Source organism: Bubalus bubalis, chromosome 13 (genome assembly GCF_019923935.1).
Source record: "Bubalus bubalis isolate 160015118507 breed Murrah chromosome 13, NDDB_SH_1, whole genome shotgun sequence".
Lineage (NCBI taxonomy): Eukaryota > Metazoa > Chordata > Mammalia > Artiodactyla > Bovidae > Bubalus > Bubalus bubalis.
Window position 1 is genome coordinate 68,094,831 of NC_059169.1, and position 15,403 is coordinate 68,110,233.

General features: G+C 43.4%; 1 protein-coding gene across 3 annotated transcripts in view; it reads left to right on the forward strand.

Annotated features, from left to right (window-relative positions):
- Positions 1-7,138: 7,138 nt before the first annotated feature.
- NEK5 (NIMA related kinase 5) overlaps positions 7,139-15,403 on the forward strand; it is a 63,020-nt gene continuing 54,755 nt past the window's right edge. For all 3 annotated transcript variants that reach the window (XM_006065752.4, XM_025262950.3, XM_025262949.3), the window contains exons 1-2: positions 7,139-7,237; positions 11,204-11,342. In XM_006065752.4, coding sequence (XP_006065814.4) covers positions 11,226-11,342 — 117 coding nt within the window. In that variant the 5' untranslated portion in view covers positions 7,139-7,237; positions 11,204-11,225. The remainder of the gene's footprint in view (positions 7,238-11,203; positions 11,343-15,403) is intronic.

Sequence of the window (15,403 nt, forward strand, 5' to 3'; positions counted from 1 at the left end):
TGGAAAAAACATAGCTTTGGCTAGATGGTCCTTTGTTGGCAAAGTAATGTCTCTGCTTTTTAATATGCTGTCTAGGTTGGTCATAACTTTTCTTCCAAGGAATAAGTGTCTTTCAATTTCATGGCTGCAGTCACCATCTGCAATGGTTTTGGAGCCCCCAAAAATAAAGTCTGACACTGTTTCCCCTGTTTCCCCATCTATTTGCCATGAAGTGATGGGACCAGATGCCATGATCTTAGTTTTCTGAATGTTGAGTTTTAAGTCAGGTTTTTAACTCTCTTTCACTTTCATCAAGAGGCTCTTTATTCTTTGCTTTCTGCCATAAGGGTGGTGTCATCTGCATATCTGAAGTTATTGATATTTCTCCCGGCAATCTTGATTCCAGCTTGTGCTTCATTCAGCCCGGCATTTTGCATGATGTACTCTGCATATAAGTTAAATAAGCAGGGTGACAATATACAGCCTTGACGAACTCCTTTTCCTATATGGAACCAGTCTGTTGTTCCATGTCGAGTTCTAACTGTTGCTTCCTGACCTGCATACAGATTTCTCAGGAGGCAGGTCAGGGGGCCTGGTATTCCCATCTCTTTCAGAGTTTCCCACAGTTTGCTGTGACCCACACAGTCAAAGGCTTTAGCATAGTCAATGAAGCATAAGTAGATGTTTTTCTGGAATTCTCTTGCTTTTTCAATGATCCAACGGATGTTGGCAATTTGATCTCTGGTTCCTCTGCTTTTCTAAATCCAGCTTGAACATCTGGAAGTTCTCGGTTCACATACTATTGAACCAATACTCCAAGCTTCACTTGGAGAATTTTGAACATTACTTTGGTAGCGTGTGAGATGAGTGCAATTGTGCAGTAGTTTGAGCATTCTTTGGCATTACCTTTCTTTGGAATTGGAATGAAAACTGACCTTTTCCAGTCCTGTGGCCACTGCTGAGTTTTCCAAATTTACTGGCATATTGAGTGCAGCACTTTCACAGCATCATCTTTTAGGATTTGAAATAGCTCAACTGGAATTCCATCACCTCCACTAGCTTTGTTCCTAGTGATGCTTCCAGGACCCACTTGACTTCGCATTCCAGGATGTCTGGCTCTAGGTGAGTGATCACACCATCATGATTATCTGGGTCACGAAGATCTTTTTTGTATAGTTCTTCTGTGTATTCTTGTCACCTCCTCTTAATATCTTCTGCTTCTGTTAGGTCCATTCCATTTCTGTTCTTTATTGTGCCCATCTTTGCATGAAATGTTCCCTTGGTATCTCTGATTTTCTTGAAGAGATCTCTAGTCTTTCCCATTCTATTGTTTTCCTCTATTTCTTTGCACTGATCACGGAGGAAGGCTTTCTTATCTTTCCTTGCTATTCTTTGAAACTCTGCATTCAAATGGGTTTATCTTTCCTTTTCTCCTTTGCCTTTTGCTTCTCTTCTTTTCTCAGCTATTTGTAAGGACTCCTCAAATTGCCTTTTTGCCTTTCTTTTTCTTGGGGATGGTCTTGATCACTGCCTCCTGTACAATGTCACGAACCTCTGTCCATAGTTCTTCATGCACTCTATCAGGTCTAATCCCTTGAATCTATTTGTCACTTCCACTGTATAATGGTAAGGGATTTGATTTAGACCATACCTGAATGGTCTAGTGGTTTTCCCTACTTTCTTCAATTTAAGTCTGCATTTGGCAATAAGGAATTCATGATCTGAGCCCCAGTCAACCCCTGGTCTAGTTTTTGCTGACTGTATAGAGCTTCTCCATCTTTGGCTGCAAAGAATATAACCACTATGATTTTGGTATTGACCATCTGGTGATGTCCATGTGTAGAGTCGTCTCTTGTGTTGTTGGAAAAGGGTATTTGCTATGACTAGTACATTCTCTTGGCAAAACTCTGTTAGCCGTTGCCCTGCTTCATTTTGTACCCCAAGGACAAAGTTGCCAGTTACTCCAGGTACCTCTTAATTTCCTACTTTTGCATTTCAGTCCCCTATGATGAAAAGGGGACTGGATCTTTTTTGAATGTTCTAGGTCCTCATAGAACCATTCAACTTCAGCTTCTTCAGCATTAGTGGTTGGGACATAGACTTGGATTACTGTGATACTGAATGGTTTGCCTTGAAAATGAACAGAGATCATTCTATCATTTTTGAGATTGGCTACTCCATTTTTTTAAGGGATTCTTGCCCACAGTAGTAGATGTAATGGTCATCTGAATTAAATTCACCCATTCTGGTCCATTTTGGTTCACTGATTCCTAAAATCTCTATGTTCACTCTTGCTTTCTCCTGTTTGACCACTTCTAGAACTATGGACAGAGGTTCGTGACATTGTACAGGAGGCAGTGATCAAGACCATCCCCAAGAAAAAGAAAGGCAAAAAGGCAATTTGAGGAGTCCTTACAAATAGCTGAGAAAAGAAGAGAAGCAAAAGGCAAAGGAGAAAAGGAAAGATAAACCCATTTGAATGCAGAGTTTCAAAGAATAGCAAGGAAAGATAAGAAAGCCTTCCTCCGTAATCAGTGCAAAGAAATAGAGGAAAACAATAGAATGGGAAAGACTAGAGATCTCTTCAAGAAAATCAGAGATACCAAGGGAACATTTCATGCAAAGATGGGCACAATAAAGAACAGAAATGGAATGGACCTAACAGAAGCAGAAGATATTAAGAGGAGGTGACAAGAATACACAGAAGAACTATACAAAAAAGATCTTCGTGACCCAGATAATCATGATGGTGTGATCACTCACCTAGAGCCAGACATCCTGGAATGCGAAGTCAAGTGGGTCCTGGAAGCATCACTAGGAACAAAGCTAGTGGAGGTGATGGAATTCCAGTTGAGCTATTTCAAATCCTAAAAGATGATGCTGTGAAAGTGCTGCACTCAATATGCCAGTAAATTTGGAAAACTCAGCAGTGGCCACAGGACTGGAAAAGGTCAGTTTTCATTCCAATTCCAAAGAAAGGTAATGCCAAAGAATGCTCAAACTACTGCACAATTGCACTCATCTCACACGCTACCAAAGTAATGTTCAAAATTCTCCAAGTGAAGCTTGGAGTATTGGTTCAATAGTATGTGAACCGAGAACTTCCAGATGTTCAAGCTGGATTTAGAAAAGCAGAGGAACCAGAGATCAAATTGCCAACATCCGTTGGATCATTGAAAAAGCAAGAGAATTCCAGAAAAACATCTACTTATGCTTCATTGACTATGCTAAAGCCTTTGACTGTGTGGGTCACAGCAAACTGTGGGAAACTCTGAAAGAGATGGGAATACCAGGCCCCCTGACCTGCCTCCTGAGAAATCTGTATGCAGGTCAGGAAGCAACAGTTAGAACTCGACATGGAACAACAGACTGGTTCCATATAGGAAAAGGAGTTCGTCAAGGCTGTATATTGTCACCCTGCTTATTTAACTTATATGCAGAGTACATCATGCAAAATGCCGGGCTGAATGAAGCACAAGCTGGAATCAAGATTGCCGGGAGAAATATCAATAACTTCAGATATGCAGATGACACCACCCTTATGGCAGAAAGCAAAGAAGAATAAAGAGCCTCTTGATGAAAGTGAAAGAGAGTTAAAAACCTGACTTAAAACTCAACATTCAGAAAACTAAGATCATGGCATCTGGTCCCATCACTTCATGGCAAATAGATGGGGAAACAGGGGAAACAGTGTCAGACTTTATTTTTGGGGGCTCCAAAACCATTGCAGATGGTGACTGCAGCCTTGAAATTAAAAGACTCTTACTCCTTGGAAGAAAAGCTATGACCAACCTAGACAGCACATTAAAAAGCAGAGACATTACTTCACAAACAAATGTCTGTCTAACCAAAGCTATGTTTTTTCTAGTAGTCATGTATGGATGTGAGTGTTGGACCATTAAGAAAATTGAACATCAAAAAATTGACCCTTTTGAACTGTGGTGTTGGAGAAGACACTTGAGAGTCCCTTGCAGTGCAAGTCAAGGGACTAGACTTGCCGCACAAGTCAATCCTAAAGGAAATCAGTCCTAAATATTCATTGGAACGACTGATGCTGAAGCTGAAGCTCTAATACTTTGACCATCTGATGGGAAGAACTGACTCATTGGAAAAGACCCAGATGCTGGGAAAGATTAAAGGCAAGGGGGGAAGGGGACAACAAAAGATGAGATGGTTGAATGGCATCACCGACTGGATGGACGTGAATTTGAACAAGCTCTGGGAGTTGGTGATGGACAGGGAAGCCTGGCATGCTGCAGTCCACGGGGTGGCAAAGAGTCGAACATGACTGAGTGACTGAACTGACTGATCTTGAAGACATTCAACAATTAATGTAGGCAGGGATGGTTTTAAGGATATTTCCAGGTAATCAGCTTCCATAAATACTGTCTTTTATACCTCTTAGTTATGTCAAATTTTAGCACTGTCCTGCATGGGAACATTTCCAAACCAATCAACAAAGGGAACTTGAAAGTAGGCATAGTTACTGAGTGGCTGAATGAACTTTGATGGCAAAGATGGTTTACAAGGGTTTGGCTTATAACAGAATTTCAAGAGACTCTAGTGGATAATTAGAACCCTATTTTAGTCATAGATTATTATATGATTCTTGACATACAACTAAGCAAGAATTGAGAATCACTTTTAGTGAAACTTTCAATTCTATTTACTTACATGAATGAAGCTTTTCAGGCCTTGCAGCTTAAAAAGAGATTAAAGTGAGGATTGATGAAATAAAAGTATTTTTAAGGCAGGATAAGAAATTTAACCATAAATTTAACCATAAAAATTTCTCTCTGCCTGTTTGGACCACTGTCCCTTTTTAGTGTGCACTGTGCTTGTGGGTTATACATTAGGTCCCCTCAGAAGACACAGGCATGTCTGCTTCCCCGGAAAACACAAACAAAATGGCAGTTTTCTCTTGGTGTTAGCAAGGAGATAACGTCTTTCTTAATCCTGTTGGACTATGTTAACTGTCAATATGTTACTTCAACATATCACTCTTTGGACCACTAATTTTAATGAATTTTTAAAAGCATCTGATTAGGAAATAGAAATTAACCTCCATTTATATGATCGGGTGATCAGTAAGCTTTTGAGTCATGAAAAATATTACGCACGGAAATATGAGTTCAAGGAGAAAGGAATGATGTTCTGAAGGAAAGCTTCTAATTCTTAAAGGAAAGCGTCCTTTTTTAACTTAATAGATGATGCCGGGTTTCAGATCGCCAAAGTATTTACATTCCGTTGGTTATGTTTCACTTGTGTCAGTATTTATAATTGCTGGAAATTAAATCTTTTAAGCTACTTAAACAGGTAATGAAAGATTTCAGACAGCAGCTTGATGTACAGTGCGAGTGAGGAGTGGATGCAGGGCGATGGGGCGGTGCTGAGGGACCGTGTTTTGTAGACCACTCGGCAGCAGCCAGTTTCCTAAGGGGACCCCATGGAGGCTGCCTGCTGCGGCCAAAAGAGCAGGGCTCTGTTCTAGTCTCCATCTCTTGACAGCATTTGAGACCCTGCACGACAAACTTTTCATATCTCAGTTCAGTTCAGTTCAGTCGCTCAGTCGTGTCTGACTCTGCGACCCCATGAATCGCAGCACGCCAGACCTCCCTGTCATTCACCAACTCCCGGAGTTCACTCAAACTCATGTCCATAGAGTCGGTGATGCCATCCAGCCATCTCATCCTCTGTTGTCCCCTTCTCCTCCTGCCCCCAATCCCTCCCAGCATCAGAGTCTTTTCCAATGAGTCAACTCTTCACATGAGGTGGCCAAAGTATTGGAGTTTCAGCTTCAGCATCAGTCCTGCCAATGAACACCAGGACTGATCTCCTTTAGGATGGATGGGTTGGATCTCCTTATAGTCCAAGGGACTCTCAAGAGTCTTCTCCAACACCACAGTTCAAAAGCATCAATTCTTCAGCACTCAGCTTTCTTCACAGTCCAACTCTCACATCCATACATGACCACTGGAAAAACCATAACCTTGACTAGACAGACCTTTGTTGGCAAAGTAATGTCTCTGCTTTTTAACATGCTGTCTAGGTTGGTCATAACTTTCCTTCCAAGGAGTAAGCGTCTTTTAATTTCATGGCTGCAATTACCATCTGCAGTGATTCTGGAGCCCAAAAAGATAGTCTGACACTGTTTCCACTGTTTCCCCATCTATTTCCCATGAAGTGATGGGACCAGATGCCATGATCTTCATTTTCTGAATGTTGAGCTTTAAGCCAACTTTTTCACTCTCCTCTTTCACTTTCATCAAGAGGCTCTTTAGTTCCTCTTTACTTTCTGCCATAAGGGTGGTGTCATCTGCATATCTGAGGTTATTGATAATTCTCCAGGCAGTCTTGATTCCAGCTTGTGTTTCTTCCAGCCCAGCGTTTCTCACGATGTACTCTGCATATAAGTTAAATAAACAGGGTGACAATATACAGCCTTGATGTACTCCTTTTCCCATTTGGAACCAGTCTGTCGTTCCATGTCCAGTTCTAACTGTTGCTTCCTGACCTGCATATAGGTTTCTCAAGAGGCAGGTCAGGTGGTCTGGTATGCCCATCTCTTTCAGAATTTTCCACAGTTTATTGTGATCCACACAGTCAAAGGCTTTGGCATAGTCAATAAAGCAGAAGTAGGTGTTTTTCTGGAACTCTCTTGCTTTTTCGATGGTCCAACGGATGTTGGCAATTTGATCTCTATTTCCTCTGCCTTTTCTAAAACCAGCTTGAACATCTGGAAGTTCACGTTTCACGTATTGCTGAAGCCTGGCTTGGAGAATTTTGAGCATTATTTTACTTTACTAGCGTGCGAGATGAGTGCAATTGTGCGGTACTTGGAGCATTCTTTGGCATTGCCTTTCTTTGGGACTGGAATGAAAACTGACCTTTTCCAGTCCTGTAGCCACTGCTGAGTTTTCCAAATCCCGCTCAATTCTAAAACTGGGGAAAATTCAATTGTAAAACTACCTTCCTTGCTCGGTTGTTGCAAAATATAGAGATAATATATACAAAGCATCTGGTACACCTTCAGCGAGCGGGAGCCGAATGCTTGCGGAGTGTTAGCAGAGGAGTCCGGACCTAAAGCAACCGAGCAAATTCCCCGGCCCCCGGCCCTCTTCCGTGTGGACCTTGTGGGCGCGCCCGCCCCGCGCCCCGCCCGCCCCGCGCGCAGCTCCGCCCCGGCAGCCCGCCCGGAGGCGCCTCGGCCCGGGGAACCCTGCTCCACGCAGGACGCTTATCTCGCTCCGCGAAGCAGGTAAGCAACAGGCGGCGCCCTCAGTCTGGACCCGGAGCTGCCCCCCAGGGCTCCGGGAGCCGGGGGAAGGGTGGAGCCCCCGCCTGGGAAGGCGCGCCCTGTGGGGAAGCTGCCTCGGTCCCGAGCTGCGTCGGTCTCCATGGCAACGCGCTGCGCTCCGGGCTCCTGGATCCTGGCTCCTCGGAGGTCTGCAGCCCTCCAGCCCGCCGCCACCCGGAGTGTTCCTAACGGAGCGAGATTTTCCCCTCACCCCGAAACTTACGGGTTTCCACCCGCTGGTGCCTCCTGGGCGGGCGCCTCTGGGTCGCTCAGTTCCCACGCTGGTGGCTTTAAGTTCCCATTCCGCGTTCGCCTCCCTCAACACTGGGCCCTCAGGTGTCCCCAGCGTCCCCTGGCTGAGGAGCTGGCTCCCACTCTATACCCCTAATCGTCCCCTCCTCCTACACTGACACAGATTACTCAGAAACATAACCTGTCTGCTCACTCAGTTTTTGAAAATCAGCATGATGCCCTAACTGTAGTCGTGTGTGTGTGTGTGTGTGTGTGTGTGTATGTGAGTCCCCACGGACTATAACTCTCCAGGCTCCTTGCCGTTCCCTTCTCCAGGGGATCTTCCCAATCAGGGATCAACCCAGGTTTCTGGCATTGCGGGCAAAATCTTTGCCTCCTGAGACACAAAGAAAGTAGTGGCTGCTGCTGCTGCTTCTACTGCTGCTGCTAAGTCGCTTCAGTCGTGTCCCTGGGATTCTCCAGGGAAGAACACTGGAGTGGGTTGCCATTTCCTTCTCCAATGCGTGAAAGTGAAAAGTGAAAGCGAAGTTGCTCAGTCCTGTCAGACTCTTCCCGACCCCATGTACCACAGCCTACCAGGCTCCTCCATCCATGGGATTCTCCAGGCAAGAGTACTGGAGTGGGTTGCCATTGCCTTCTCCTAAGTAGTGGCTACCATAGTCTAATGGGAAAAAGGAACAGTTTACCCAAAGCCCCCAAGGCTGGAGGCTGGCAGAGGGGTGCCAGACCAGGCAGCTTTCAGAGAGGTGGGAGGTGATCAGAGCCAAGTCCTGGGCCTCCAGGACCTGCCAAAGACAGTTCAGAAACAACCCTATGGGGCTCTCCTGTGGCTCAGTGGCCTGCCAACGCAGGAGAGGGATTGGTCCGTCTGAAACAGGAGAGAAAGGAGCAGGGCACAACTTTTGAAAGAATGACATAGCCCAAGGATACAGCATAAACCATTTAGAATTGAATGGAACCAAGATGGCAGACAAGACTAGACCTTGATCCTCAATCAGCAAGTGAAATGATACACCCAGAGGTGCCATGACAGTTCCAAGGCACTGTCAAAAGACCAAGGAGTGGGTGATGGCCCCAATCCTGGAAATCTCTGCCCTTTCCCAAAAATAGTTGGAATAATCCTCCCACTTATTAGCATATTAAATTACCCAACCTGTAAAAACTAACCATGCCACACTTCACAGCCACATGTGCCCTCTGTGATGGCCCACACTCTGTCTGTGGAGTGTGCTTCTCTCTGAATCTGAATAAATCCACTTCTTACCTATCACTTTGTCTCTCACTGAATTCTTTCAGCAATAAGGCATCAAGAACCTGAGCTACATTAGGTCCTGAAACCAGGTACTGTGGGTTTTGACTGGGTTTGAGTCCCAGCCACATGGGTTTGAGTCTTAATTGGAGGTAAATGATTTCACCTCCCTGGCCCTGGAGGATCCCACATGCTGGGGAGCAGTCAAAACCCGTCAGTCAGAACTACTGAACCTGTGCTCTAGAGCCCCGGGAACTGCAAGTACTGAAGCTCAGATGCCCTGGAGCCTGTGCTCTGCAACGAGAGAGGCCACTGTAATGAGAGGCTTGTGCACCGCCCCTGTAAGGTGGCCACTGCTCTCTGCAACTAGGGAAAAGCCCACGCAGCACCAAAGACCCAGCACAGCCACAATAAATAAAATTTTTTAAAAAAGAAAAGAAACCGGAAGGGAAGCACTGGCCCATCTTTTTGCCCACGAGCTATTGAGGGTGTGTCTGTGTTATAAGTACAGTATTTCCCAAGAGATTAGTAGAGGAGAAGGGATCACCCCACTTACTACCCAGGGGGAATTCACCTTCCCCTCTCAAGAAGCCAGGATCCTGGGCTGAGGATGACAAACCCAAACCAAAGGAGCTTAAGTGCAAAAGGAATTTCAGGCCTTATATTAAAAACTGAAGATAACTGACCCAGCAGGCGTGGACGGGGCTTTTGGGTCCTCTTGCCATCCTGAATCTTATCATTAATCTAAATGCCATAGTGCCTGTCTTTATTATCAAGTCTATATTTCAGTCTGTCACTGCTTGGTACTACTACACTAGAAGAAGTAGTGAAGTAGCAGGGAGTCACCTGACAAGGACAGCCACAAACTTTTAGATCTCTGCTCCCAGGAGCAGTCTGGCCAGTGGAAGAATGATTTTTCCAAAAAGATGAACAGTTCTTGGTAAATATCTGAGCAAAACAAGGTCCAATCAAGCCTCAATTGACACGTAGTTGCATTCCCTGAAAATTCAGTATTAATTAAAATTGCACTAAACGTATTTTGCATTTAGATGTAAAATAGTTTGGTAGTAGCCACAGACAATTATAAACCGATTTTTCCACGCACACGAATGTGTTCGGAGACGTTCTAAAGTGGTGAGGCTGCTGGATAATCCTTTACTATGCAGGGCCATCCCTTGCATCACAGAATCTTTGTATCTCAGACCTTGTATGTGTGTGCTCAGTCGTGTCCGACTCTTTGCGACCCTGTGGACTGTATCCCGCTATCCTCCTCTGTCCCTGGAATTTTCCAGGCAAGATTACTGGAATGTGTTGCCATTTCCTACTCCAGGGGATCCTCCCGACCCAGGAATTGAACCCACACTTCTTTGTCTCCTGCATTGGTAGGTGGATTCTTTATCACTGAGCCACCTGGGAAGTCCTGTCTCAGACCTTGCTGTGCTTTGCTTAGCCATTCAGTTGGGCCTGATTCTTTGCGACCCCATGGACTGTAGCTCGCCAGGCTCCTCTGTCCATGGAATTCTCCAGGCCAGAATTCTGGAGTGGGTAGCCTTTCCCTTCTCCAGGGGATCCCAACCCAGGGATCAAACCCAGGTCTCCTGCATTGCAGGCGGATTCTTTACTGTCTAAGCCACCAGGGAAGCCAATGGCTTCAAAATGAGGTAGTATCTGCTTCTCCCATCTCTGGGAACAGGAAAAACTCTGGAAGTTTCCAAAATGTCCCCTAGGGCGCAGTGCTTCCCCTTTGAGAACTGCTGCTGCTGCTGCTAAGTTGCTTCAGTGGTGTCCGACTCTGTGCGACCCCATAGACAGCAGCCCACCAGGCTCCCCAGTCCCTGAGATTCTCCAGGCAAGAACACTAGAGTGGGTTGCCATTTCCTTCTCCAATGCATGAAAGTGAAAAGTGAAAGTGAAGTCGCTCAGTCGTACCCGACTCTTAGCGACTCCAAGGACTGCAGCCTACCAGGCTCCTCCGTCCATAGGATTTTCCAGGCAAGAGTACTGGAGTCGGGTGCCATTGCCCCTTTGAGAAAGGCAACTGTAAAACCACACAAGCAGAAGCTCTGTGCTTCCTAGAGGTGCCAAGATCAGGATATTATGTTTTATTTCTCAGAATAAACTTGAAAAACAGGAATTGTTATTTCCATTTTAGAAATTAGGAAAGTGAGGTTTTATGAAGTTAAGTAACTTGCCCAAGATCACCACACTAGGTTGTATCAGAGGAGAGCTGTAGCCCAAGTCTGACCTCCGGGCCTGCTAAGAGGCTCCGTCTCACTTTGGTTGTTTTACCTGTAGCCACAAGGAAAGTTAGATGAGTTAGTCTTGGCAAAATTAGAATCAAAGTTTTAGCAAAACAAGTTCTGTTACATTGTAGTGGTCAATTTTCTGACTTCATGTGCAATAAAGCTCCATTGCTCTCATTTCAGGTAACTCCATGTATTGGAGACCATGGATCAATATGACATGATTAAAGCCATTGGGGAAGGTGCCTTTGGGAAAGCGTACTTGGCCCAAAGGAAATCGGATAGCGAGCACTGTGTTATAAAAGAGATCAATTTTGAAAAGGTAAAGTTAACAAGTTACAATTCCTGTTCATTTTCAGTGCTATATTCAGCTGGCTTTTAATCCAATTTGTCAAGGAAACACATCTTTTTCTTTTTTTAACAAGTATGAGTGAATTGACTTTTGTTTGTTCAGTCTTCTAAATCCATTGTCCAGACAGCAACCAGTGATCTTGTTTTTATTTTAAAATTTTATTTTATTTTTTGGCCGCAACTGTCATCATGAGGGATCATGATGGATAATTTCCTCCACCGGGAATTGAACCCATGCCTCCTGCAGTGTAAGCAGGGAGTCTTAACCACTGGACCAACAGGGAAGTTTGAATTGATTTTTTTTTTTTCCCAAAAGAAAAGAAAAAACAATGTTATCACCCTGTCTACTATGGTACTCCTTACAGTGATAACATCTTTTAATATCCTATGGCATGTCTATGGGAGGCCCCTCCTCCCTCGCTCTGACTTCTCTATTTTGCATAAGGGTGGCGTATCTCCTCTGTCACTCCTAATATAGGTCACCTCCACAAGGAGACCTTCCCCAAACATCCTATCTAAGACAACTCCCTGACTTTAGTCGCTCCTTATTACAGCAGCCTGGTTTATTTTCTTAGTAGCATTTACAATGATCTGGGATTACTCTGTTCATTTATTTCTTATCTGTCTCCTCCAGCATGCAGAACCATGCCGGCACATAATATTGCTCAAGAATATTGCTCAAAAATATTTATGAAATGCATTGAAGGAATGGAAGGAAACCATATATTATTATTAATCTGGTATTTTTGGAGAATAATTAAATATATTTAATTAAAGAGGAATTATTTTGGCTAAATTCCCTAGAAACTTTTGCTAATTAAGAAAATAGTACGTGTAGAATGGCCGCCTGATGTCAACAGCGGACTCACTGGAAAAGAGGGCGTCTGCCTTCATTCTCTCCCTGATGCTGGGAAAGATAGAGGGTAGAAGGAGAAGAGGGCATCAGAAGACGAGATGAATGGATGGCATCACCGATGCAATGGACGTGAACTTGGGCAAACTTTGGGAGATAGTGAGGGACAGGGAGGCCTAGTGTGCTGCAGTCCATGGGGTCACAAAGAGTCAGACATGACTGGGCAACTGAACAACATGTGTAGAATGATGCAATTTTTGTAAAAAATATATGCATTCTCTCTGTATGTAGGCATGTATATTCCCACAGATATATTCCCATAGGTATAAGAAACATACTAGATAGTTTTATCTAGGTGGAATGTGGGGTTATGAGTAATTTTTGCCTTGTGCTTTTGTATCAGTTCATTCTACAGATTAGTTTTGACAGTCCTCTCTGATTTGTTCGCAAATTCCTTTTCAACCTCCTCTTCACATCCTCTTCTTTTTTCCTACATACAGATCCCTCCCACTCCAGCCTCTGTGCTTGCCCAAGGGGCTCTTTCTTCCAAGAAGGTTTTTGCCCGCCCAACAAGACTTGACTTGTTCAGGGCTGAGCCCTAGGAGAGTTTCCAGGACTTTCCCACTCTAAGTAATCTCTCTTTCTTTGTCAACTCCATAGATTTTATTCATAATGCTGTTATAATACTGAATGTGTTCTACTTTGCTGTGCTTTAGCTGTTTATTTTGTACCTTCTCCTCCAAACTTTATGCTCTTTGCAGGCAGAATCCGTGTCTTTTTCATCTTGATATTCCAAACAGCAGCTAAGAATGCTTCGCACCAGCAGCGGTTCAGTACATTCTTATTGGGTTGATAATTCAATGCATAGATACTTGCAGGCCTTCTAGCTCTGTTGTTAAGCTGGTACATACTTTGTCGTTGCTGTTCAGTTGCTCAGTTGTGTCTGACTCTTTGCAACCCAATGAACTGCAGCACGCCAGGCTTCCCTGTCCTTCACTATATCCTGGAGTTTGCTCAAACTCATGTTCAGTAAGTCGATGATGCCATCCAACCATCTCATCCTCTGTTGCCCCCTTCTCTTCTTGCCTTCAGTGGATCTTTTCCAATGAGTTGGCCTTTCAGGTGGCCAAAGTATTGGAGCTTCAGGTTTAGCATCAGTCCTTCCAATGAATATTCAGGGTTTTTTCTTTTAGGATTGACTAATTTGATCTCCTTGCAGTCCAAGGGACTCTCAAGAGTCTTTTCCAGCACTACAGTTCGAAAGCATCAATTCTTTGACCCTCAGCCTTCTGTATGGCCCAACTCTCACATCCATACATGACTACTGAAAAAAACCATAGTTTTGACTATACATTCTTTTGTCAGCAAAATCTCTGCTTTTTAATATGCTGTCTAGATGTGTCATAGTTTTTCTTCCAAGGAGCAAGCGTCTTAGAAATTATCAGTTCAGTTCAGTTGCTCAGTCGTGTCTGACTCTTTGTGACCTCATGGACTGTGATGCCATCCAACCATCTCATCCTCTGTTGTCCCCTTCTCCTCCTGCCTTCAATCTTTCCCAGCATCAGGGTCTTTTCAAATGAGTCAGCTCTTTACATCAGGTGGCCAGAGTATTGGAGTTTCAGTGTCAGCATCAGTCCTTCCAAGGAATATTCAGGACTGATTTCCTTTAAGATTGACTGTTTGGATCTCCTTGCAGTGCAAGGGACTCTCAAGAATCTTCTCCAACACCACAGTTGAAAAGCGTCAATTCTTCGGTGTCAAAAGCACCGGTGTTAAAAATTATAAAACCATTTAAATTCTAAGTAAAGAAAAAGCCATGTGGGAGGTGAATCCTCTATAGAAATATATATTAATGCGTTTTTAACATCTCTCTCATTCTTTAGTATATATAATTAAACAAACTGACTTTATATATTTCTAATAGAGCACTGAATTTTTTCACTCATGAAGACCCTAGTCTCCATGCTGTAAATAAGTAGAATTTATATGAGGGAGGCTGTTGTTACCATTGTTTTCCTGTATCTCTTTGTGTTATCAAATTTGCCTGGCAACATCTGTGTCACAGAATTAATATTTCTTACTTCTTCCTTTCTACCTATTGTAGTTTTTCATTCTTATCTAGAAAAATTTACATGTCTTCTCCGCTCTCTAGCACCTCTCCATGAAACGAACTCATTTTCTCTTATCATCCTACCATTATCAAGCATATTCTTTTATATCTTGCCTTCAAAAATGTATCCTTTTTATTGTGAACATTAAAATATTCATTGAAGAAATTTTGAAAAAACTGTAGGGAAAAATAAGACTATTTATAGGAAAATAAAAAATCACAACCACTCTCTTTATCACTGTTAACATTATGGTGAACTTCTCTCTAGGCTACTTTTAATGCATAAACGTACCTTATAAGTTACTAGACTATATTAGAATGATTGATGTCATGTTGGATATACTCTTTAATATCACCTTTTACCCTTAGTATATTGTAGACATTTTCTCATTTCAATGTTTTCAGGTAATAAAATGTTCTCACACAGTAACATCAAATGTTTACAGTAGTAGTGGACACCCAGCATAAGTCATGTTATCGCAGGTGTTTCACTTATATTAATCTATTTAATCCTCACAACAGCCCTAAAAGGTGGATCTCATTATCCTCATTGTTCAGGTGAAAGGGGTGGGGCTCAATGAGTTAAGTGATTTGCTTACTGACCAACACACACACACACACACACACACACACACACACCCACACCCACACACACACCACACACACACACACACACACACACACACCCCCCACACACACACACACCCCCCGCTCAGTCGTGTCCGACTCTTTGCGACCCCATGGATTGTAGCCCACCAGGCCCCTCGGTCCATGGGATTTTCCAGGCATGAATACTGGAGTGGGGTGCCATTTCCTTCAGACCCTTCTAACTCTTCCCCTGCTCTTTCTGCTGTACCACTGTTCTTCCCTGGATTGTTGATGACTGCATAGTGTGACATTAGGTTCAAAATATTGTACCATAATTTATCTAACTCTTTTTCTATTTTAAGATAATTATATTACTTGAGTTTTTTGCTATGATTAAATAGCATTGAATATATAGAATAAGTTACTTTTCTTAAGCAAACTGTGTATTCATGTTTATCTACATGTACATTAAATAAAAAGG